The following is a 27,135-nucleotide window of genomic DNA, read 5'->3' as shown; positions in this document are numbered from 1 at the left end:
CCTTTTTAAAGTGAAGGACGCTTGGAAGGAATAGCCACTGGAGATTAATCACTGTTGGAGAAAGGATAGTGTTGTGACATTCTGTTAACATTTCTATTCAACATTTGTAATTTGATTTTATTTTTCTTGAATTAAATTTTTTTGGGGGGGGGAAGGAGATCATTGCCAACCCTTGATATCACCTTGATGAGTTTACAGGAAATCAGGAGGAGATAAAAAGAACAAAAGAGAGTCTTAGAGAAATAAATTCAATGATAAGGTTGGTAAGAAAAAGTAGAGGGACAATATACAATGCCAAACGATTTTATTTTTGAGAAGTTGTAGGTGATTATAGTGAGAAAAGGCATGGGTGTTAGCTGTCACTTTTCTAAGAGGAGTTTTGATGATATTACTTGCCGAGCTTGATCTATACAGATTACCAAGTAAGCAGAATTTGGGATGTTTGTATACAGAAGTTCTTTAAAGATAGACAAGGATAGAACGGTGAACAATGTCCTAAGATCTGAAAAGAATGATAGAAAATTACCCTCTCTTCTGTTGTTGACAGTGTCTACATTTATCTAAAAAGGCAAATTTCCATAAAGTTTTGCATATTGGTAAAGAATGACAGATTACTATTTGGTTTTTCAGCTTTACCTGTGTACGTAGGGGCTTTCTCAAGGGTGCCACATGAATCAAATAGTTGACACCTATATCTGCTTTACTTTTGAAAAAAATTTTTTGGCTACACTGCGCAGCTTGTGGGATCTTAGTTCCCTGACCGGGAATCGAACCTGCACCCCCTGCAGTGGAAGCCTGGCGTCTTAACCACTGGACCGCCAGCGAAGTCCTATATCTGTTTTTTTTAAAAATATAATACCAAGATTTTATTTTTATTATTCATCCTATTCTAACTAGCTTCTTTTAGAAATACCATACTGCATTGCTAGAACATCATAATACAGTCAGCAGCACCCCATAAACTATCTTTAGAGGAGTCAGAGCTGACATTTGAATCATAACATCTCACTCATTTCCTGGTTTTCACCTCAGAGCACTGGGCAAGCCAAGAACAAGACAGCCCCTTCCCAGACATCCTTGCTAATCTCAGTTTGTTCAAATGTATCATGTACGTTTGTTCCCATTGCCCTGGTGCCAGCCCTTCCCTGTATTCTTATGCTCACATCATATGAAGAGGTAGTTTGAAGTTCAAATTTGCATCTGACTCACCATAGTCTTATTTTAAAAAGAAGTAGTTTGCATATACCCATATGAATATAGTGTACTCTTTCCCTCATGTACATAAATATACTCTTCCTCTCATATACATAGATATATCCTAAATATTTTAATATGGTTTAATGCTCCCTCAACTTACTAATCTGTGATTTTATTTAGGACATTTCTAAGAACCCAGGCAGGGTAACTCTACATACCCTGCTTTTCATTACTCTAATATTGTGAATACTATTTCCCTCTCCCCTGCAAAGAGCTTTGGTTGAGTTGTGTACTATAAGTGTGTTGACTGCAAGAAGTTTGGATAAATGCTTATTGTTACTGAGAACCCGGCTGTTCTAGTATTCTTTTCTGAATCAAACATTTCCCTGACGTCAGTTGTGACTGAACATGAATTTTGGTTTACTAAACAAAGGAAGTTTAAATTGTCATCTTTCACATATTGTTAAAGAATGTAAGTACAAAAACAGGGTGATACAAACAGAATGGAAGACTTTTAAAATATTCTAGACCACCTGACTTCTGGTGGGGATTCAGGAAGAACCTTGGGTTTGTACCCCCTCGTGGTCTTGAGGAAGGAAGAAACACACTGGCTTCACTCCTACCTTCAGGGGTGATGTGGAGTCGAGGATGAATCAGCATCAGTACTGATGCGGGACTTGTGATCTGGGGGATGCACGTGGACCATGTGGAGCATCTGTAAGATTGTTCAAACTAAACATGAAAGTTCGTTTACAAATTTTTTTTTTACTATCGATTTTTACTACCTATTCATATATAAACCAGGCATCAGATACTAATTATTTGCAAGTGTTCGATTCTTTTTGAATCATTCTGTGTTCTTTTTTATGTCTTTCAGTCCTATGGAGTAATTACTGTAAGAGTTCACACATCACTGTGTAGTGAAACGAATATTCTCCACATTACTCAGGTCCATGAAATCTCACCTATATGATTTTTCTAAATCGCATTAATTTTCCTAAATCGCATTAATCGCACCTATTCACTAGAATAGGTGGGGGAGTGTAGGTGATCTCCCCCTCCCCAGGGTCCTACAGGTATTCTAGGCACTTAGAGTTGCCTGTAAATTAGGAGTGGGTCCTGCCATAAGCCTTGGTGGCTGCTATCATTGGCATCCAACCTTCGGCTAAATGTTGTTTGCATGGATCCTGGCTTTCCACTTTTGGCAAGCACTGGGACAGCTCTCAGAGTAGTCTTCCCAGTGATCACATGCCACGCCAGAGAGACTCTACCCCTGAGCTCAAGGCAACGGTGCTTAGAGTCCAGACTCCATGACCATCCTGTAGTCATCACGCCACCCACAGTGCACCAGAAGCATGACTTTCCAACACTTGTAGAAACTTAAGAAAACCCAAACACATTTGAGTTTTAAGAAAGTAGCCCTGTTACCTCCAGTCTTGTCTCTCCAAAGCAGCAGTCTCAAATCCCCTCACCTCGAGACCATCCAGAGGATTAAGCCTCTTCAAAGGACATGACTCTCAACACAAAGTGTTAATAATTCCCTGGGAAAGGAAGTTAGAATTCATCCTTCCTATTTGCACATGTTGGGATAAGAGGCATAGTGTTGAGTCTGTATGTAGAGAAACATCATCTATGTAATCTGAGAATCTTTGTTAGCAGCAAGGGCAATGTAGAAATTACTATGAAAATACATTACCCTCTCCTGTAGCCATTCCTGAATTCCACGGTCATCAGAATCTCCAGGGAGGAGGCAGAATATATTTATGAAAGAACATGGTCTTCAGAGGCAAAGCACTACTCACTGGTCTTGTGTCTTCAGGCAAGTTTCCTCTCTGTCTTCTTTTTCTCATCTTAGAGACATTGAGAGAATTCAATGAGTTGACATATGTGAAGCATTACATGCCTCACGCATAGTAATTGCTCAATGAATATTATCTGTTATTGTTAACATGATTTCAGATATCAACATAAGAAGACATTTATTTCTTAAATATAATCTTTGTATGAGCCAAAGTATTTTCTATTTGGGTAGTTTGTGCACTTGAGATTATTTTCAGTTTTTCACCTTGGAAACAAGAAATTTCCATTCTGAATTTCTGTGTTGAGCAGATTATTGGATCCTTCATTTTTTCAGCTCGAGAGAAACAGTAGAATGGTACTTCCACTGTCTTTTTGATACTCTTGGGCACAATTCACTCCTTTGCTCCCCTGACAGCTATCCAGACCTCTGCTTAACACCTCTCTCATGTGGGACTTCCCTGGTGGTCCAGTAGTTAGGGATCCACGCTTCCACTGCAGGGTGGTGGGGGCCCAGGTTCCATCCCTGGCCTGGGAACTAAGATTCCTCAAGCCATACGGTACAGCCAAAAAAACAACCAAACAAACAAAAAAAGCAAAACAAAAAATGCCCCATGAAACACTTGTCAAATGTATTTTGGGGCCTATTTCTTCTTCACTTTTTAGAGAATAAGTGCTTAGTCTTGAGCCTGGTATAGTAGGAAAATCTCAGAGAATTTTGGATGAATGAATAAAATACATAAATATGTGTAACTATACCTTTCTTCTAGGATATTGCTTCCTGTTTTGCGTCAATGAAGAGAGAATTAAAAAAATAATTTTATACTCCATTTTTGTAGATTATAAATACCGCTCTGATTTCTATCCATAAGCTATCTAGAGTTTTCATGGGTTTCAAATTTTATAACATCTTGGATTAATTTATAACATAATTAATCTTTTCTTGGATTAATTATGAAGTTGCAAATATTCTTTTTTATAAATGACCCTGCTGCTCTCATCTTTTCTGAATCAAACATTTCCCTGACGTCAGTTGTGACTGAACATGAATTTTGGTTTACTAAATATTTTTGTAATGTTTTTGAGTATCCACCCACGATTCTAAAAAATCTGAAATAACTTCCTAGGGGGCTTTTTATGGAAAATAATTTCAAGATGAGTAAAGTATTCCAGAATGCATGCCCCTCTCTTATCTCTTGTCTTGTATTTTCTGTGTGGTAGGGAAATAGAATGTGTTAGGAAGGCACTCCTCTTCCTCACTCATTTAGAATGTCATGCAGTTTATTAAGCTGTCAAATGGTTTTGTGAGTACGGTTAGTCTTTTTTCCTTTCTATTTAAATTTCAGTAGATTTTTTTGTTTGTTTACATGTATGTATTTATGTGTTTTAGGTCTGATAAATGTAGTGAATGATACTATTTTATGATATTTTGTTAACATCAATTGATCTTTGTGTGAATTTTCACCACATTTATTCAATAGGATAAATGGAGCTATATTCCAGTGGTATATTTGGCAGTAATGCAGGTTCCTGTCAAAGTGAAGAGTACGTCACCAGTACTAATAGGGACACAATCCACATATTCTCTTTTTATTTTTTCAAGACCTATTAGTGATGGATCCTACTCATTTAGTCTGCCAGGGAATTGGCTCATTTAGTTCTTTATCGCACATATCTTACACTTGAGCTTCTTCATCCTAAAATAGTTTTTATATTACTCATATATATACTTTAACATGTTAATGTTCTACAATTTCTTTAGTTTTCTAAAATTAAAGAAAACAAACTTAATTTAAAAAACTTTTTTAAAGCTGAGTGATATGCCGCCTTCTCACCATGTGTTAAGTAAACGCTCTTTGCCAGAAATCATATACCACTTCTATATTGAACAGGTGCAATTAATACCTAATGGAATTAAATTAAAAAACAGGTTAAATGTTTCTTAAATTTCCAAAGAAAAGTATGCTATTAAAGTTTTTATTTCAAAGAGAAAAACTCTCCTGGTCTAAAATTTATGGGAAAACTCTTATCATGTATGTTATTTTAGTATATTTTAATATTTTAACTGTTTTCTTAAAAATAAAATTATATGACATAGAGATTGAAATGACTAAACTTAGCTGAGGTATAGCCTGAGGGGTCCTGTAAATTTTACTGATTCTTTGGAAGCACTTTTCCATTCTTACTCCTCATTTGATGTATCAGTATGTTTTTTTATAAAATATTTTAGATAAAATCCTAGACAAAATTATTTTAAGTTTATGTACAAGGGTAATCTAAGCCTCCAGATGCAAAATGAAATAACAGTTTTGAAATTTTAACTTTGAAAAAGACATGTTAAAGAAATAAAACCCATTGCTTATCCCAGCAAGGCTCCATTATTCTTTTTTTTTTTTTTTTTTTTTTTTTTTTTGGGGTACGTGGGCCTCTCACTGTTGTGGCCTCTCCCGTTGCGGAGCATAGGCTGCGGACACGCAGGCTCAGCGGCCATGGCTCACGGGCCCAGCCGCTCCGCGGCATGTGGGATCTTCCCGGACCAGGGCACGAACCCGTGTCCCCTGCATCGGCAGGTGGACTCTCAACCACTGCACTACCAGGGAAGCCCCAAGCCTCCATTATTAATGTCGTCAATAAATGCTGAGCATCTGCTATGTACTTGGTACTTATTCAGTGTCTTGAAGAAGTACAAAAGAAAAAAAAATGAATGCAACACTTATGCTTGATAACTTTACTGAGTGCCTGTTTCATACCAGCAGGGAAGTATGGCTTAATGGTTAGGACAAGGACTCTGGACCGGCTTACTTGGATTCACATCTCCCTTCTCCTTTATTAACCGTGTGAATTTGGGCAAGTTATTTAGCTTTCCTAGGTCTCAATTTCCTCAACATTAAATGTAGGGTAATAATTATACCTTCCTCCTAGATTTTTTTTTAATTGAAGTATAGTTGATTTACAATATTGTGTCAGTTTCAGGTGTACAGCAAACTGATTAAGTTATACATACATTTATATGTTTTTTTCAGATTCTTTTCCCTTATAGGTTATTATAAAATATTGAGTATAGTTCCCTGTGCTATACAGTAGGACCTTGTTGGTTATCTGTTTTATATACAGTAGCATGTATATGTTAATCCCAAACTCCTAATTTATCCCTCCTCCTCCCTCCTATAATTTTTAATGAGGACTAAATTAGATTATGAAGTGCTTAGAAAAGTACTTGATGCATAATGTACACAGTGTGTTTGTTAAATGAACAAAAATGCTAAGCAGAGGTCTTAGGACTTATATTTCATTTACTCATTTCAGTCACACTACGAGATATGTGATTTTTTTTTTTTTTTTCGGTACGCGGGCCTTTCACTGTTGTGGCCTCTCCCGTTGCGGAGCACAGGCTCCGGACGCGCAGGCTCAGCGGCCATGCCTCACGGGCCCAGCCGCTCCACTGGCACGTGGGATTTTCCCGGACCGGGGCACGAACCTGTGACTCCTGCATCGGCAGGCGGACTCTCAACCACTGTGCCACCAGGGAAGCCCGAGATATGTGATCTTTTAATTTTAATTTTACCAGTGTAGGGATTTGTTTAAAGACATTAAATAAATAGTCCCAAATCACACAGCTCTTCTCTTTTGGGGCTAGAACTCAAGCCTGTCTCGCTCCAGTGTCTACTCGTGCAGCAGCTTTGCCTTTGAGCTACTTATGGTCTAGCTAGGAAGATGAAATGGGTGTAACTAACTATTTGGAAAGTCAATCCAAGAGAGTATATATTCAGTAATTGTGTGTTTATATTATACAGTATTACTAATTTTGAAAAGTGTTGACATTAAGCTTCTGAGAAGGCTTTATAGCTTGAATAGAGACTGAGATGGGTTTTATAACTTAAGTAGAGTACTAATGTATGGAATGGATGTGGGACATTTCAATTGGGAAAAAAAAATAAGAAAATATTTTAAAAATAGGATTGATATAACACTTCTAATTACATTATTTAGAGAATTTGGCTAATTTTTAATGGTTTGCCTTAGGAATAAATGTCAGGTAGCAGGGATAATGCCCTGCCTTAGTGCAGTGTTTCTAAACTGGGGATCAGTTTTGTTCCCAGGCACATTGGGCAATATCTGGAGACATTTTTATTTTTCTATTTTATTTATTTTTATTTTTTGGCCACACTGCAAGGTATGTGGGATCTTAGTTCCCAGACCAGGGATGGAACCTGCGCCCCCTACATTGGAAGCATGGAGTCTTAACCAATGGACTGCCAGGGAAGTCCCTGGAGACATTTTTAGTTGTCACAGTTGGGGGATCCTACTGGCATTTAGTGGGTAGAGGTCACAGACAGTACCCCAGAGCAAAGGATCATCTAGCCCCAAATGTCAATAATGTCAAGGTTAAGAACTCCTGTTTTAATGAAAAAGAATTATTCTTACATAGAGTGGAATCCAAATATATAGCTAAAAATTAATAATATGAATAAGTTAATATGTTTTATAATACTACATAAGAACTTCTGGAGAATTACTCTCTCTCCAACCTAAAGGGATTCCAAGAAACATCCCTCGGTTATAAATCTTTAAACCATTCCAAGCAGAAATACTGATAACAGAAGTATTTTTGTTTCCTTCCAAAAAGGTATCATAGAGATTTAAGTAAAAGGGCAATGCAGGCAACAACAAAATTTTCTGTTCTGTTTTAGATCTGCATTTAACTTTCTTTGGGTCATTTTCCATGTGTCTTTCTCTGTTCTCTCATGAATATCAGCATTCTTTATAATAAGTCACTTTTACTGTACGCTGGGTGGTAGCCCGCTTCATTACTATAGTAAGTCAATTGTTAGTACAAAATGTACCAAGTCGATTGTGAGTAGATGCTATAGACTTTCTTCCTGGCATCCATTTGGCTGATGGTACATTGTGATAGCTTCATGTTCATTTACAAAAGGAAACATGTGACACTGAGAAAATACCATGCTAGGTCAGAGGCTGTGAGCAAAAGGAAAATGAAAAATAGGAGGCGTTCAAACCGGAGACTCTGCCTGATAAAGGGATCCCAAAACAGTGTTAACAGAACGGCTTCGTACTTTGAAATGAGGAAAAGGCATTCTGTGATTGAGTTCCTAGACAATGCTGCCTTGGTATAAGGGTTTTGCACTTCTCTCTCCAATATATAGAGAATTACGGCCAAAGTTCTGTTTTACTAAACCACACTGAATTTTTCACTAACGTTTCCAGCTTCTGCATTTCCAGCAATTTGCAGGGACTGCCCTTCAGCACCTATAGCCATAACAATTCCAATTTTGAGCCCATTCTGGAGGGAGCAGGGGCTGCTACTCATAAATAAGTCCTTTGGCGCTTTACCCTATTCCTTAGAGTTATTAGGAAGGCACACTGGGATTTGAAGGTCTGTTTGTTTGTTCATTTATTTACTTTCACATTTAGTACTTGGACATAAAGGTTAAATACAAATGCACTTGGAAAAACATAACCGATATTGATCTATTAAATGTTTGACATTGATATTTGTATATTAAAATACAAATAAATGGGGTGGGACAAAGCACTAGGAAGATTGAGACATACTAACAAAGAGTAAAAAGAAGTTAGGGGAGATTATTGTGCCTATAATAAAGGTCACCTCTTCTACAGTATTGCTCAGGGCTAGCCCATCACCCATTACTTCAATAATATTTATTATGTCCCTATAATGTTTCAGACTTTGTGCTAGACTCTTGGATCCAATAGTAATTTGGAAGGATGTGGTTTCTGCTATCATGAAGTTTACAGTTTAATAGAGGCAAAAATAGGTAAGAGTTGTTAGTGTTGGTATATTTGAAAGAACAAGGAATTTGGCTTCAGAAAGACTAGGTTAAACTCCTGTTTCTAAATGACCTTTTGCTCAACTTACTAAATGCCTCAAGGGAGTCTCAATTCCCTTACCTACAAGTTGAGAATAATAATACCTAAATCAGCAAGTTGAAGTGGAATTATTTTTATGCAGATTTACATAGATGAGGCTACTAGGAGACATGATTGGCAGTGGCCAATTTAACCCGATAGGAAAATAGAACAACTAGTTGACTTATGAACTAGATAAGGGAAGCATAGAGAGAACATCTCATTCCACCCATCCTTTAAGTGTACAGTCTTTGGACCCTTATCTTGGATAGTCTTAGGACAAGGACAACAACTTGAATAACATTTAGTTATGAATTACTAGTGTTTAGTTATCAGCTAAAACGTCAAATGAAAACACAATGATACACATAAGTAAAAGAGAAGCAATGTTCTCTTGGACAGAACAGATACTTCTGCCACCAGTATGACTGTGTGGAATGTTTGAAATGTGTGGATTTCAGAGGTGCTCCGTGGCCTGAATGTTGACTTGCGAGAATGATGTTCCAGTGCCTGGTGGAGGAGGGTCACTGACTGGAAGGAAACCCAGGGTCCGGTGGGTGAGGGGGACTTGTAGGCCTTTTATCACAGAGATTAGGCCTGCCTTTGTAGGCAGCAAGAGTCAAAAGTGTTTCACAAAGACGACTATAGCAGCATTATGTAGAGTGGCTTTGCATATGGGAGAATAAGCAACTACGAAATTATGTGAATAGTCCAGTTGAACTGGGTAAGTGATATTTTGAGAGGAATTGAGGGGCCAGCATGTTAGAGGTGAAATAGGTAAAAGCTGGAGACAGATAGGATACAGGAACTATGAGGAAAAGAGAATGACTCTCATGTTTCTGGCTCAGGCAGCAAGAAGTATGGTACCATGAAATAAAATAAGAAAGTCAGGAAAAAGAACATGTTTTTATTTTAGTTTTTTTGGTTTTGTTTTGCTTTGTTTTTCTTTTCTCTTGCATTTAGGGAAAAATTCAAAATGGATTACTTAGCAATAGATTATATATGGACATGTAATCAAGAATCTTATATTTGTCATGTTTGTACCGCTACCTCCTTGAAGCCTTGAGGAAATGAAGGAATGCATGATGGCTACCATTTAAACCTGAATATGATCAGCTTTAAAGGATCTGAGAATAATTATACTATAGGATTGATGTGTGCCATGTGACTTGAAGGGTGCACATCGAATATTCTTAAGACTATATAGGACTTCCCTGGTGGGCCAGTAGTTAGGATTCCGTGCTTCCACTGCAGGGGACACAGGTTTGATACCTGGTCAGGGAACTAAGATCCCACATGCTGCGTGGCGTGGCCAAAAAAAAAAAAAGACCATATAAATAACTGTGATGATTCCTTTTCAAATTGGTTTTGACTACATGAGCACTAAATTTTTTAAAGTGTTCATTTCCTTCTGAAACATTCTAGTGGAGATTTGTAACAGCTATGAAGAGAAAGTCTACAATTTAGTCGCAAGTTTGGGGGGAAAAAATTAAGATACAACAAGGAAACATTTAGAGAGGTAGTTAAGGAATCAGAAAAAAAAAATGATACCCTGGGCACAAAAGAAGGAGATAATTGCACAACGGGCATTGCATATATGCCAAATCTGATGAAAATTGAGAAAAAGCTCATTGAATTTTATATTGAAGTTATGATAGGGGCATGGTGATGGCCAGGAGCTGGTGAGGGGAGGGGGTAGATATAGGGAGATGTCCATCAAAAGGTACACACTTCCAGTTATAAGAAGAGTAAGTTCTGGGGATGTAATGTACAGCATGGTGACTATAGTTAATAATACTGTATTATATTCCTGAAATTGCTAAGAGAGTAGGTCTTTTTTTTTTTTTTTGGCTGCATTGGGTCATCGTTGCTGTGCACGGGCCTTCTCCAGCTTCGGCGAGCAGGGGCCACTCCTCGTCGTGGTGCTCGGGCTTCTCATTGCGGTGGCCTCTCTTTGTTGTGGAGCATGGGCTCTAGGCTCCTGGGCTTCAGTAATTGTGGCACTCAGGCTCAGTAGTTGTGGCTCGTGGGCTCTAGAGCACAGGCTCAGCAGTTGTGGTGCATAGGCCCAGTTGCTCCGCTGCATGTGAGATCTTCCCAGACCAGGGCTCGAACCCATGACCCCTGCATTGGCAGGTGGACTCTTAACCACTGCACCACCAGGGAAGTCCCAAGAGAATAGGTCTTAAATGTTCTCACCACAAAAAAGAAACGGCAATTATGTGAGGTGATGGAGGTGTTAACTAACTCTACTGTGGTAATCATTTGGCAGTAGGTAAGTGTATCAAATCATCATGTTGTATGCCTCACACTTATACAATGTGATATGTCAATTACATCTCAATAAAGCTACCAAAAAAAGTTACAGTAGAGAGAATAGACTGATTATGGTAACAGAATAAGGCAGAGCATAGTAGGTTAGGAATTTATAAGTGATGGGATTTAGAAGCAGTAAATATAAACTGTATTTATTTTTCCAAAAGCTTTAATGGAGGAGAGGAAAGATCTTGAGGAATTGGCAGAATTAATTAAAGTTGTATTTATTTTTTAGGATAATCAGTGTTTGTTTATATTTATTGGTTGAGAGGAAGTAGCCAGGCCCAAGCAAATATTTACAGATTAAATTTGGGGTTGGGGATAAATAAATGAGAAATCTCTGAGAGGAGGTGGAATAGTTTGAAATTGAGAGAAGAGTGTATGGAAACTTCTTCTTCTAAGACATCAGAAAAGAACTTAAGTATGAATAAATACAATTTTCAATTATAAATATATCTTTTAAATTGTGAGGTATAGGGAAGAGAAACTGGAAGAGAACATTTAATCCTCTCCTTTTGTTTTCCTAGTGAAGTGTGAACCTGAGTTGTTTTCTAAGATGAGGAATAGTGAGTAGTGACTTGAGAAAAGCAGTAAAAGTTTGAACAGCCATGTGGAGTATGGAAGTAAAAAAGAATAGGGATTAGTATATGTTTGGTCAGGTTAACAGTTAAATGGTCATTGGACTATGCTGAAGTAACTAATAGCAGAGCATTCGTTTCTCCTAAGATCAATTTAGAAAACACAGGTTAAATTAAGTTTTAAAAATGTCTGAAGGATTGAAAATCTGCCGAGTCAACTGGGATTTGAGGGACCAGGATCTCAGAGAGGAGAGAAGTCATTGAAGTAGGCCCAGTATTCTGCAAGCCACTTTCCTCTCAATCCACTGTGGAATCTAGGTGGATTTGGGGGCGATGGGGATGCGAGACGTGGCCAAGCAGTGAAGAGTCAGGGAATCTACTAGAGCTTTGGCAATCTCAAAGGACTTGGGGACATAAAAACTGGATTTCAGAACCAAGTCAGTTAGAATTTGAGGGACAAGAACCCTGAGAGAAGGGAAGCCTAGAGAAGCTTGCAAGTCAGTGCCTTCACCATGTGCAGGAGACAAATTCGTAACCTGTGCAGGGCAACAGACTAAGAAGCAAACGTAAAATACAAGAAAAGCAAAGAAGAGTTATTGGCAGTCTCACAGTGCTAAGAGGGGAAAAAATTGGGTATCAGAACTGCCAAATAAAAGGGGCCTAGAAAACACCCCAGGCTCTCAGTTGAAAAGCTTTGGGTGGGAGTGAATAAGAAGTAGACTAAATTTTACAAAGATTTAAGTCAATTCAATTTTTGATTAAACTGAGTAGATCCATCCCATTCACACTGCCTGCCGGAGAATAAGATGGGTCCTCTGAGGAGGTAGGTCTAGCTCTGGAACAATTTTTCATGAAAAGTTCTGGCATTCAGTCAAGAATTGCCAGGTAGACCCAAAAAGTAAGATCAAGAAAAATAAATAGATTCCCCAAGTATTGGATATGGACTTTAAAATAACTAAGATTAATATGTTCAAGAAAATAGGTGGCAAGGTGGAGAATTTTACCAGGGAACCAGTTATATAGAAAAGAAGCAAATGGAAAATTTGGAATTAAAAACACAATAAGTGAAAATTGAAACTCAGTAGATGGGTTTGCCATAGTTTGGAGACAGTTGAAGAGAGGGAATTGGTAAACTAAATAGGTCAGTAGAAAGTATCCAGACTCAAATACAGAGAACAAAAAATGAAATAAAATATAGAATTAAAGCATAAGGAATATCTGGGCAAAATTTAAATAAAACACTGGGGAAGAGAAGGAGATTGGGGCAGAAGTAATATTTGAAGAGATAATGGCTGAGAATTTTCTGTAACTGATAAAAATGCTGTGTTATTAACTTAAGGATAAATACAAAAAATACTAATATTGTGCATATTGCAGTAAAACTGCTGAAAACTAAAGACAAAGAAAAAAAATCCTAAAAGCATCCAGAGGAAAAACAATATATTCAACAAAGCAAAAGACTGAAAGTAAATTCCTCACCAGAACATATAGAAGCCATAAGATAACAGAATGACATTTTTGAAGTGCTGAAATAAAATAACTGTCAAAATTATTCTGAAGAAGTTGAAAAAAGTTAGAGGACTTATACTACCTGATGTCAAGGTTTATTATAAAACTCTGATAATTAAGACAGTGTGGAATTGGTGCAAGCTTAAATGAATAAACCAGAAAGTCTGGAAGTCCAGAAACAGACGTATATGACTACTTCATTAACAAAATGTTTATATTGTAGTATTAGGGTTAAAGACAGCATTTCCAATAAATGACGCCGAGTTTACTGGTTTTATATATATATATATATATATATATATATATATAAGTACATATATATATGTACTTATATATTTATATAAAGAATCTTCACACCTATCGCACACTTTACACAGAAATTAATTCTAATTGCATTTTAGATATAAAGGTAAACCAGTAAAGCAAAGGAGATTTTTTGGAGAAGTCAGTGCAGACAATTTTATGACATTGGAATAGCTAAAGTTTTCTTAAACAAAAGGAAAAAAGCATGAGTCATAAGGAAACAGGTGGATACACTGGACTATATTAAAATTAGGCATTTCTTTTTATCAAAAATATCATAAAAGTGGTGAAAAGATAAACCTCAGATTGGGAAAATATATTTGTAATATATGTGTCTGTCAAAGGACTCATATCCAGAATATGTAAAGCACTCTATAAATCAATTAAAAAACAGGCAATCTAACAGAAAAACAAAATGGACAAAAGACTTGAGTATGCCTTTCACTCAAGAGACTATCCAATAAAACACATAAAGAAATATACAACCTCATATAGTCATCCAAGATGTGTGAATTAAATCCATACTGAGATACCGTTACATATTCACCAGATGTTTAAATTACAAAACTGACTATTACATGTTAAGAATGATTGCTGCCATGTAAATATTAACATCAGGGTGTACAATAGCATAATAATTCCATGTCCAAGTAATTCCATTCTTAGGAATTTCACAACAGAAACGTAAACATGTGTGCAACAAATGCCATGTACAAGAATGCTCATAGCAGCACCATTAGTAATAGCCCAAACTAGAAACAATCCATATGTCCACTAAAATGGATAAATGTTTTATGGAATGCTCATACAGTGAAACAGTTTACATTAATAATATCTTGATCTGGGTGGTGGTATCCTGGGTGAGTTCATTTTATGAAAATTCAACAAACTGTATGGTTACAATCATCTGATTTTTCTGCATGTATCTTATCCTTCAATAAAAATGTTACATTCAGGAAAGAACTAAACTGTTATTGAAATTCATACGTTTATAGTGAGGCTAACCATCACTTTCCTAGGGTTTATACCAGCAGCTCTGCTGGCATAGGGCAGGGATAGTGAAGAAGTTGGCAATCATAAAACATTTAAGTTTTTCAGCCTTTATGTTTAAAAGCTTTAAGTTCACCGTGTAATTATCATTATCACTAAATCATAAACATTTAAAGGAGTGATCACATTGGAAAATAGTATTCAGAGGCATTCTTTCAACAAATTATCATTTAATTTTGGGTCTTACTATGGCATGCTTACTTTGGTGATAATGAAGCAGAACACTTGAATATCAGTCCATCACCTCGAATAGATTGCTAACTCACGCACCCACACATACTTTATTCTTGGTTTTGTTTTCATGTGGTCACTTGAAAATGTATTTAATGGCTTAAGAGAAACAGACGTGAATTACTGGATTGTGCTGAATATAGTCCATGGGCAGAATATCCACGACGAAGTATGTTGACTTCTCAATGCCGAAACGTTTCTACTTTTCTGTGGGTGTTATTATACCATTGTTCTGTATTTGATTGTCATAATATACTTTAAATCCCGTTTTTCAAACTTGTGTGCATAAATATCGTTCTGGTCAAGTTGTTAAAAATGCAGATTTCCAAGCCCTCGCAGAAGACTGAAAATGCAAGGTGTCTACATTTTTAACACTCCAGATGATACTGTGAAGATACTCTAGTGGACTGTGTTTTGGAAAACACTGCTTTATGCTCACCATCAGTGGACCATAGCTATTCAGAATAGGATATTTTGACTGTGGATTTGGGAGGACTTTTCCTTTGGGTTTTGTTTTTGCTGTATATTACATGAATTGTAACAGGTTATGGGTCATCTTTATTTGAAGCAAAGGGTTTAAGTTGCTACTGAGCAAAATGGATATGAGAAAGCAAATGGAGCATATTTAAAATCGAACTTGGAGTTTAGAAGCTGCCACCAGCTCCTGTGATGAATCATATAATATATTACTCAGACAAAGCCAAAATGACAGATGGACCTGTTATGACTTTAGGCGGGCACTCCTTCAACTACTGAAATTTATAAGGAGTTTTATAACCCGGGAACTCTGAAGCTATTTGTGGTGCCTGTAGTTTCATGTCTACACGCATCAGCTCTGTATCCCACACCCCCAACGTTTTTGTTAGTCAAGATTTAGATAAAAGGGTAAGATGTAAGTCTTTACCCACACATTATATCTTTACCTTACCACCTGTTTTCGCTGGAGCTAATCAAGGGGAAGCTGAATCAGTGACTCAACACCCAGTTACCCTATAGGCATTAATTCCCAAAGGCATGAAATAAGTACAAAGGCGAGAAAAAAAAAATTCTTTTCCTGTGTTTGACTTTTTTTTTTTTCCCCTCAATGCATTTCTAGGAACTTCTCTAAAGCATCGGGCTAAGTTTTGCTGTCAAAATGGACTGCTTCCCCCTTTCAAAGGTTCCACGCGCTACCATGCCAATGAAGATTATAGATATGTTTTAAAAAAAACTGAGCAGAGATATGTGATTATCTTAATCCAATTTTAAAATAGCTTCTTAAAACTTCTTTTCATCCTGTGGTGTCTACCACTGCTACAGCTGTTTCTTAACTTGCAAAGATTAGCAATGATGCAGATTGCAGTATCACAGTTTACAGCTGTCAGTGGTTTCCCGCTGTTTAGCACGCTTTGGTGTCTCATTAATGAAGCAAGAGGAGAAACTAGAAAAACCACCAGTCTTGAGAAAAATTTTAGAGTATTGACTTTTTTTAAAGTAAAAATAAGAATCTAAAATGACAGCTTTGAACTGGATTCCAAATTTTAAAAGAAGTCTGTTGATGTTTTGACATATAAACATAGGGTTGGCATCTTGCTGTATGGTAATTTCTTTATTATTTTGTCAGTTAGAATTTGGAAAAGCATATGACCCACCGAGAGTCCAAAATGGCTGAGAAGATGGTAATATCGCTGGTTGACTTATACCACTTCAGTTTGCTGCATTCTGTCCCTATCTGGTTCCTCCCAAGGAACTTTACTTTCTACTTTCTCTTTCTTGTTTGACCCAAGAAAACCTGTCCTTCCTCTTGTTCAAAGATTCAAATGAAGATTAAGCCTCAAAAGGCCATTTCTCCACCTACAACTTGACTTTATGTGTGTGTAATAACCTGGGTGACTGAGTTATTAGTCATTGGTGGAGTGTATCTGCTTGTCTTCCATTTACTCTTGCCTCTAAAATTAGACTATTAGCATTTGACTCACTTCCATATTTCAAATCTGCACTTTTGTGTTTGGCTCCCTATCCAAGCCAAGCCAAACTGCTTTTTTTTTTTCTTTTTTTGACACAATTAAAAAAGGCTGTGTATTCATAAACTTGCAGCAAGTGAACCTATTTGCTGTGTTTTGGCAAGACTTCCAAGGTGTTAGAAGAGCGAGTGTAAGTGCTATAGATTAAAAAGAGGAATTCCTGAGAAAATCAGTGATCTGCAAGCGTTCTATTAAGGTGAGATTTTTGGAAATGATCTTTGGTCCTTAGATACATTTGGTAGTCTTTGGATGCAAAGGTATAAACAAGCAAGTTAGAATATTTCAATAGAGGAAGGATTGTTCTGAGTTAGAGGCAAGGGCTTTTTGTGGTGGGCCATTTTTTGGAACAAGTAGGAGTCCATGGGATGCTTTTTTGTGCAAACTGTCATAATGGTCCTTAAAGGGGTGGTTCCCAGGGCAGGCAGTTCCTCAGAACAAAAAAATTCCAGCTTCCACACTCACCAGCTGTGTGATCCAAGTCAAGTAACATAGATGTGCTGGCCAAACTGCTTCTTGATGGGCAGTTCCCGGCATAGTAGGCATCCAAATATTTGTTGAATGAATGAATGATGTTTACCGTCTGCATGCTTCTCCTTCCTGGCACACTTTTTGTTTTCTAGATTAGCTTTTGCTTGGTTTGTGTTTTCTAATATTTGGGGGAAAACATATAAAAGAGCATTAACCCCATAAGAAAGAACCAGGCTTATGAGATGAGGAAGGGCTACATTTTTATTTTTCTACATTTAATGTGAAGTACCATTGAATATTCTCTTTGAAAGCACATATCTACCTCCATTCAAAAAAGGAAAAATATTTTCTTTATAGTCTTCTACTACCTGATATTCTAAACATGTAGTTATATTTGTGGTTTGCAACCCTGAGTACTGGAGACGTGGCAGAAACATGGTTAAGGAAAAGGAACAGTCATCTCTTGGTTGAGAAGTGAGTTGAGTCCCCTTGTAGCATGTCCTTCTCTTCTTTGGCCCATTTCCTCTTGCCATCCTTCCTGCCAAGTCTTTTGTTTTCTAATTTGTCTTCCATGGTCACATTGAGAGAGAAAAGCATTGAGTTAGAAATTGCTATATGTAAATGTATCAAACCAACACATTGTATAGCTTACACTTACATGATGTTATATATCAATTATATCTCAATATGAAGAAATAAATAAATGAAATGGGAATAACTAGCTATTTCCTCCTAAAATAAAATATCAAAAGTGTGAACAGAACATGACCTACATCAGATCAACTAGAATAATTGTTGAAAAATGCAGATCCCTAGTCCCATTACAGATCTCCTGATTATGGGTCTTATGGGATGTGGGTCAAGGGTCTGTATTTTTAATCAGAACCCTAGGCATTTATCTTTTTTCTTCTCTTTTCTTCTCTTTCCTTTCCTTTTCTTTTTTCTTTCTTTCCCCCTTCCTTCCTTCCTTCCTTTCTTTCTTGTAGGTTTATTTAGAGAGATACACATTCCATAGACACAATAAGGTCTGTCTCAAAAGGTGAGAAGGGCCTTGGAGGAAAACACACTCCACAGACAGAGTGTGGGCCATCTCAGAAGGCGAGAGGCCCTGAAATGTGTGGTGGTTAATTTTCCCTAGGCATTTACCTTGCACTCTCACTTTTGAGACTCCCCTGCCCTTGACGAATGATGCATAAGCTGCAAGTGGAAAAATTAACTAAAAGGCAATCCCAAATGCTAATACCTCATTTGTAGATTTTCCCACTTAACAATAAAAAAGCCCACTTAAAAAATCTGATGACCACATAGAAGAGCTGTGAAGGACATTGATTACATTATTTGACCATAACTACTGTGAAAGGACAAAGTATATTTTTTAAATTATTTTTTTAAAAACTATTCTTTGAAAGACAATCATTTAAGGACTATTATTTTTGCTTTTCCTTTGTTTTCAATTTTTGTATCTTTTTTTATGAACCTCTGCACCTCTCTCTCTTCCTCTCTTTCCATCCTTACCCCTTCCCTCCTCTTTTCTTCCTGCTTATCGCCCTTCCTCTTCTTCTCCAAAGCTCTTTTCCACCTCCTCTTTCCATAACAAGCCATACCTATGATCCCATCTTTAGCACTTAGGAGCATGATGTCATTGAGAGGATGATTGTTGCAGTCCCATCTTGCTCTGATACTTATAGCTGTGTGATATTGGACAGATTGCTTAACATCTCTCAGTTCTTGTTGCCTCAACACTAAAAGTACTTACCTTATAGTGCTCTTGTGAGATTAGAATGAGACTCATGTATGTGAAGTGCTCAACAGATCCTATCAGGCATCACTTGATGGTTGGTTTTTGTGGTTATGAGTTGTAATGGCCACATGGGAAAGGATGAGTTAAAGAGAAAAGTCGAGTCCTTAAGTGAGGAGACCTTAAATATTGTGATAGTTGTTAGGTTCTGAAGATATAAAGATGAGTAAGACTTGGTTCCTAACCTCAAGTTGTTGACAGTCTTGTAGGAAAAGATAGATAGATGTGTAGTTTCCTTTATAAAATATAGTATGTGCAATGCTGTCAGATGAAGGATTCAAAGGAGCCATTAAAAGGGAGTGAAGCAAGTCAGAAAGAGAAAAACAAATACTGTATGCTAAAGCGCATATATGGAATCTTAAAAAAAAAAAAGATACTGATGAACCTAGTTGCAGGGCAGGAATAAAGAGTAGACATAGAGAATGGACTCGATGACATGGGGTGGGAGGGTGAAGCTGGGGCGAAGTGAGAGTAGCATCGACATATATACACTACCGAATGTAAAATAGTTGGCTGGTGGGAAGCAGCAGCAGAGCACAGGGAGATCGGCTCGGTGCTTTGCCATGACCTAGAGGGGTGGGATAGGGAGGATGGGAGGGAGGTTCAAGAGGGAGGGGATAACGGGACATGTGTATGCATATGGCTGATTCGCTTTGTTGTGCAACAGAAACTAACACGGTATTGTGAAGACATTATACTCAAATAAAGATCTATTAACAAAAAAGGGGGAGTAATATTTCCACATTCAGGGTCAGTTGCCTTGTTGTTAAGTATATGTATAGTGGGAGGAAATTTAAATAGTTCCATTATTTGCAGTTGTTCCTTTCTATTTAAAATGGCACCCAGACAGTATGGTACTGGCACAAAAACAGAAAGATAGATCAATGGAACAGGATAGAAAGCCCAGAGATAAACCCATGCACATATGGTCACCTTATCTTTGATAAAGGAGGCAAGAATATACAGTGGAGAAAAGACAGCCTCTTCAATAAGTGGTGCTGGGAAAACTGGACAGGTACATTTAAAAGTATGAAATTAGAACACTCCCTAACACCATACACAAAAATAACTCAAAATGGATTAAAGACCTAAATGTAAGGCCAGACACTATCAAACTCTTAGAGGAAAACATAGGCAGAACACTCCATGACATAAATCATAGCAAGATCCTTTCTGACCCACCTCCTACAGAAATGGAAATAAAAACAAAAATAAACAAATGGGACCTAATGAAACTTCAAAGCTTTTGCACAGCAAAGGAAACCATAAACAAGATGAAAAGACAACCCTCAGTTTGGGAGAAAATATTTGCAAATGAAGCAAGTGACAAAGGATTAATCTCCAAAATTTATAAGCAGCTTATGCAGCTCAATATCAAAAAAACAAACAACCCAATCCAAAAATGGGCAGAAGACCTAAATAGACATTTCTCCAAAGAAGATATACAGATTGCCAACAAACACATGAAAGAATGCTCAACATCATTAATCATTAGAGAAATGCAAATCAAAATTACAATGAGATATCATCTCACACTGGTCAGAATGGCCATCATCAAAAAATATAGAAACAATAAATGCTGGAGAGGGTGTGGAGAAAAGGGAACACTCTTGCACTGTTGGTGGGAATGTAAACTGATACAGCCACTATGGAGAACAGTATGGAGGTTCCTGAAAAAACTAAAAATAGAACTAACATATGACCCTGCAATCCCACTACTGGGCATATACACTAAGGAAACCATAATTCAAGAAGAGTCATGTACCAAAATGTTCATTGCAGCTCTATTTACAATAGCCAGGACATGGAAGCAACTTAAGTGTCCATCAACAGATGAATGGATAAAGAAGATGTGGCACATATATACAATGGAATATTACTCAGCCATAAAAAGAAATGAAATTGAGTTATTTGTAGTGAGGTGGATGGACCTAGAGTCTGTCATACAGAGTGAAGTAAGTCAGAATGAAAAAGACAAATACCGTATGCTAACACATATATATGGAATTTAAGAAGAAAAAAAATGTCATGAAGAACCTAGGGGTAAGATAGGAATAAAGACACAGACCTACTGGAGAACGGACTTGAGGATATGGGGAGGGGGAAGGGTGAGCTGTGACAGGGCGAGAGAGAGGCATGGACATATATACACTACCAAACGTAAAATAGATAGCTAGTGGGAAGCAGCCGCATAGCATAGGGAGATCAGCTCGGTGCTTTGTGACCACCTAGAGGGGTGGGATAAAGAGGGTGGGAGGGAGGGAGACGCAAGAGGGAAGAGATATGGGAACATATGTATATGTATAACTGATTCACTTTGTTATAAAACAGAAACTAACACACGATTGTAAAGCAATTATACTCCAATAAAGATGTTTAAAATAAATAATAAATAAAATGGCACCCATATCATGCCCTCAGGGGGTCTTTATGTGTAACAGAAAAAGCTGTCACTTCCTTGAGATGCCCACTTCGATCTTACTGAATACCACCATAATAAATAGAGAAATATATTTTGGCTACTAATGTAAATGCCTCCCTTTAGAGTTCTTCAGTGCACAACCTGTACAACCATATAAGGCAGCCTTATAACTACAAGCAATACTTATGCCACACCAACTTTCATTATTTTGTTTGGCAAATAACATAGTAGGTTAATTTTTTTTCTAATATAAACAATCATGATGATCCTGAACTCATGATCTTGTTGCCATAGTAGTCCTGGGGTGAAGGTTACGCTGTGGTTAGCTGAGTGAGATTGTTATCATTGTCTAGCAGTTGGACTGAGTTGTTGATTGCAGTGACCGTGCCCTCTAGGTGGACAGAGGAATTTTGTATAAAGTACCAAATAAATGATTCCCTCTCACAGGACTGTTGGGAAGTGCAGGGACATAATATGTAAACAGTATATAACCTATGACGTTCTTCTATTATATATCATTTGTTTCAGACATTTTGAATATGTTATTGCAGATTCATTGAAAATAATCTGATAACACATATTAATTAAAACAAATTAGGAATTAATCACATTTTTGCCCCCTTCTCATTTGTGTTTACTGTCTATAGTTGACACTCCAGACCCCTATGTGGAACTTTTCATCTCCTCAACCCCTGACAGCAGGAAGAGAACGAAACACTTCAATAATGACATAAACCCTGTGTGGAATGAGACCTTTGAATTTATTTTGGATCCTAATCAGGACAATGTTTTGGAGGTAAGTGAGTCATTTGGGGACAGTGAGGTGGCCACCATCATGTTGAGGTTGATGCTTGAGTTTGTCCCCTCACTGCCTTCATTCTTCTCAGTTTGATGTAGTTGGAGTCCAGCTGTGCAGTATATGGTAGATGAGCTTCTAGCTACTGCACATCAAGCTATGTGAGTGTCCAGTGGGAAATACAGGAGTTAGGTGGGGCTGGGAAGAATCTGTTATCCTCCTCATGTGCTTTGGAGAAAATATTCGTTCTGTTAGAAAGAGGAGGATCCAAGTACAATAGAATAAAAATATTGTCAATTGATTAGGACTTTAAAATAAATTAACTTTATTAGCTTAAAGTTCAAATAATTAGCTTTAAAATAAGTTCACATAGATCTTTTCCAAAATAGTTGCATAGATTTTCTACATTAATTTCTTTCTCATATTCCAAAAATAGCATTTCCCCAGAGAGGGGATAAAGTTTCATTTTTCAAAGTATGATAGTGTCAATCAGGAAAGTGAAAAATTAATTATTATGTTAGAAGCAAATGTGGCATTCAGAAACAAAAGACAAAGTATTGTTACCAGTTGAATATTGAGGATTTCAAATGACTGTTAAATATCACTTGAGAATTTTCATTTTTTAAGTGTGTTGGAGATTATAGATATAATTTCCAAAGATTCCAGAAAAATTTGATACCTCTGCTCTCTACCTTTTACTCTCTATAGATCACGTTGATGGATGCCAATTACGTCATGGATGAAACGCTCGGGACAGCAATATTTCCCATATCTTCTATGAAAGTGGGAGAGAAGAAAGAGGTTCCTTTTATTTTCAACCAAGTAAGCAGCACAACGAATTATTTTTCAACCTTATGTCAGATAAAATCTATTTAACCTGGAAAGTTGGAGTTTAATGTTTGGAAATCCTTCCTTCGCAGTCTTTCTTCCTTCCTTCCTTCCTTCCTTCCTTTCTTTCTTTCTTTCTTTTCTTTCTTTCTTTCTTTCTTTCTTAAGTTTGCTGCATTTCTGAAATTTCAATAATTTATTTAAGATTAATAAAACCCTAGAGAAATTATTTATACAGAGCAAACATTGGATTCTGAATTTTACAGGAAACTAGTGTAGTAGTTTATAGCGAGAAATGTAAGCAACTGGTAGACCAGGATTCAGAAAGCTGGTTAATGTATTAATTTCTTCTTTTGGGGAACAGCTTGGTGTTTTTGTTCCTTGGGATGATTTTCAAATCTTCCCCTCACCCACATCTCCTTATCCCTTAACTCCTACCTCCTTTCCTAACTGTTAACATCCCATATGACCTCTTCCTGAACCCCCATGATAATTACGTGTTGTTCATTGGGACCGAATCATTTAAACTGTGCAAACTCAAATCCTGGTCAGGAAACTGGAATACTGGTTATGCATGCCTAATTACAGACCTAATACATAGTTTATATTTATTCCATGAGTATATACCTATTTAGAAACTGACTTAAGCCCAAAGGACCCTGACCAGTTCATGTAATCAGAGTGACCCAGTTGCCTTGAGGACACTCCAGTCACATACTCCCTGCTGATACCTTTAGCTGCTCCAGGAAGCATGTCTTCTATATGTTTTCTACCCAGTGCTAAGAGATACACTGCCCACATTTCTGTTTACCTCTTTTAAAGTTATTTCATTCATTCATTCTTTCAAACGTTTATTGGAGTCTACCAAGCATTGTGTTGTGTTCAAGGCACATAAAGAAGAATATGGTACAGGAAGCTCTTCCCTCGATTATCTTCATCTGGGGTGGAGGAGAGGTAGGGATTGGAAAAGGAAGTGAACGTAGGGAGATCCGTTTGATGAAAAGAAACCACTACACAGTAAGATAAGTATCAATGAGGTGTGTTCAGAGTGCAGGGGGAAGACAGAATAAAGAAAGATTATGTTGTGAGAGGAGGCCAGAGATGGCTCCATGTCAGTAGATGATTTTGAGCAGGTCCAACAGTGAACATAGTGGTTAATACCTTGTCATTTGAAGCTAGGTTGTTTGGTGTTTAAATCCCAGCTCTGTTTCTTACCATTTGTTTCATCCTGGGGAAATCACTTAGTTCCTCTGAATCTCAATTTGCTCATCTGTAAAGTGGAGATTATATCTCATAGGAGGATCATTATGATTACATGAGTTAGTTATATTTATATATAATATATCCATATAATTATAGATTATAATGTAGATTACATTTAAATACATTTAGATATCATTATTTAATTATGATTTGTATAATTTTATATAAACTATGATTATATATTACTTAGTTTATTAAGTATATAACATTACATATAAAATATTTAACAATAATTGATTCTAGTAATATATATAATACTCACATAGATGTATCTGTACATACATATAATGCTTATTGCCTGGTACATATTAAGCAGTATATAAATGTTTGTGAAGAACAGAGTTTCAGTAGGCAGAGAAGCAGTTATGAGCATTCTAGTTTCTAGGAGAAACTGCAAAGGCATGGAGTTTTGAAAGAATAAAACAAGCTGGGGCATGACAAGTTACATGGCTTGGCAAGTAGGTGTTGGTGAGCAGTGGGATAGAGAGTTAGAAGTGGCTAAATGTTATAACATCCGCAGACCTTACCTATGGCATGTTGCTAGGATTGGTTCTCAATAAACCCTTGTTGAGGGCTTCATAAGCACAATTGGCCTTTCTGAAATATAATGGTTTTTTCCTGCCCTTCAGTCTATGACACAAAGACTGATTTTAAGAGAAGATACTGTAGGAAAACATGCATTTCCTCTCCTACTGTCATTTCCTATGCTTAGGTGTGTAACCCTGGGGCTCTAAAAAGGACTTTCTACATTCCTGAATTTAAAGTAGCTTACATATTTTCTTTAGTGTGCTTGAGAAAACAGTTGGCCAACAGCTTTCTTTCATTAAACTGTTTTCAAGAGTCCTTTGTAGTTTTCATCTGAATGACAATTCTTTGAGTTGGTGACCTGTGATGGTAGTGGGAGAAAAGTAAATGCATAATGGCTGGTTGGGGAGAACCCCCATTTGTCCCCCAGACCATGTGGCGTGTCCTAAGCAAGCCATCCAGCCCCTCCTCATCCCTGAATCCCCATCTTTCAGAGGAGGACTGTCTTTTGTCTACAGTGTTCACGGAGGTTATAAGAGAAAACAAGTTGCGAGGGAATCATGTGGGAGAGGAGATTTATAAACAGTTCTTGGAGATGGTTAAGGCAATCTGATATAATAAAAAGACCATTTGAGTTTGGCAAAGGAAGAACTTATGCTTCAAGCCAAGACATTATTAACAAAAACTCCTTCAAAATTTTGTCATCCAAAAGTTCATACTGAGTCAACATAGAGGGATTTCTGTGGCCAGGAGCCAGCTGGAGAAAGAACAGGAGACTCCAAGTGGAGATTGCCAGATTCCCAGGGTCCTGCTCTACCCACTCAGGGTAGAAACTGGGAACCGGGAGACCTGGGCTCTCATTTTGTCTGTTACTAACCTCCCTCTAGAGTGTTTGAGTTGTCATTCTTTCTCTCTGAGTCTTGTTTGCTTCATCTCTAAAAGAAGGTTTCCATTAACTTTTGTGGGCGAGGTGTACTGGGAGGCATGTGGAATCTTAGATCCCAGACCAGGGACAGTGGAAGTGCACAGTCTTAACCACTGGACCACTAAGGTAGTCCCTCCATTAACTTATTTCTAAATACTTTTTAATTTATAAAATTCTGTGCTCTAGAAAGAATATCTTATTTTTCACTTGACTATTTTTACCCAGAAGTTTTCAATGCTTCCCATTTTACAGATATGGAAAAACATGATAGTGTATTAAAAAATCTATATTATGCAGTTTTATAGTACTGACCTATCCATAGATTATTTTTTAATATGAGAATTTGAGCCTTTATTGTGTACCTAAAACTTCGATTAATATTAAGAAAGCTATTAAAAGTTTCATTTTCAAGGAATTAATAGTCTGTTTGGAAAGGAGTAGGCATTCACGAATAAGCTGATGAGTAATATAATAAGCAGTCTCATGAGGCATCTATTCATTGATTTACTTACTTAGGAGTTATTTATTAAACACTGAGTGTGTTCCAGGCAGTATTCTAGGTGATGGGCAAACAGCAGAGGACATGGTGGACGATGGTTCCCAGGGAGCTTGCATGCTGATGGGGAAAGTAAATAGGCAACAGGAAGCAAAAGGATAATCCACACAGTATCGGCTAGTGATAAATACTATGAAAAAAATAAAATAGAGGGATGTGATAGAGAACAGTTGGTGGGCAAGTGAGTTTATATAGTCAAAAAAGGCCTTTCTAAGGTATTATATTTTGCTTCAAATTTTATTATCAAAATTTTCAAGCATATACAAAGTTGAAATATTTCTACATTGGATACCCATGTAACTGCTACCTAGATTCTACAATTAACATTTTATTTTACTTGCTTTTCACATATCTTTCTATCTGTCCGTCCATCAAACCATTTTGATACATTATTTGTTTGTTTGTTTGTTTGTTTGTCTTTGTGGCCATGCCATTTGGTGTGTGGGATCTTAGTGCCTCAACCAGGGATGGAACCTGGGCCCTCTGCAGTGAAACTGTGGAGTCCTAACCACTGGACCGCCAGGGAATTCCCCATCTTGATACATTGAAACACAAACTGCAGACAATAGTATGCTTCATCCCTAAAGACTTCAGCATATCATCAACTAGAGTTCATTATTTACAAATTTATAATTGTAAGTGCTAAATAAATTGTGTAGACAATGTATACAATGAGAGTTA

General features: G+C 37.2%; 1 protein-coding gene across 8 annotated transcripts in view; it reads left to right on the top strand.

Annotated features, from left to right (window-relative positions):
• PLA2G4A (phospholipase A2 group IVA) overlaps positions 1 to 27,135 on the top strand; it is a 189,354-nt gene that overhangs the window by 78,431 nt on the left and 83,788 nt on the right. For all 8 annotated transcript variants that reach the window (XR_004525901.2, XR_012331125.1, XM_019918613.3 and 5 more), the window contains exons 4-5: positions 22,209 to 22,357; positions 23,066 to 23,179. Coding sequence is in view for 6 of the 8 variants with exons in the window: in XM_019918613.3 (XP_019774172.1) it covers positions 22,209 to 22,357; positions 23,066 to 23,179 (263 nt within the window). In the remaining 2 variants the exon portion in view is untranslated. The remainder of the gene's footprint in view (positions 1 to 22,208; positions 22,358 to 23,065; positions 23,180 to 27,135) is intronic.

This window comes from Tursiops truncatus, chromosome 1, assembly GCF_011762595.2.
Source record: "Tursiops truncatus isolate mTurTru1 chromosome 1, mTurTru1.mat.Y, whole genome shotgun sequence".
NCBI lineage: Eukaryota > Metazoa > Chordata > Mammalia > Artiodactyla > Delphinidae > Tursiops > Tursiops truncatus.
This window is presented reverse-complemented; position numbering and strand designations above follow the sequence as displayed.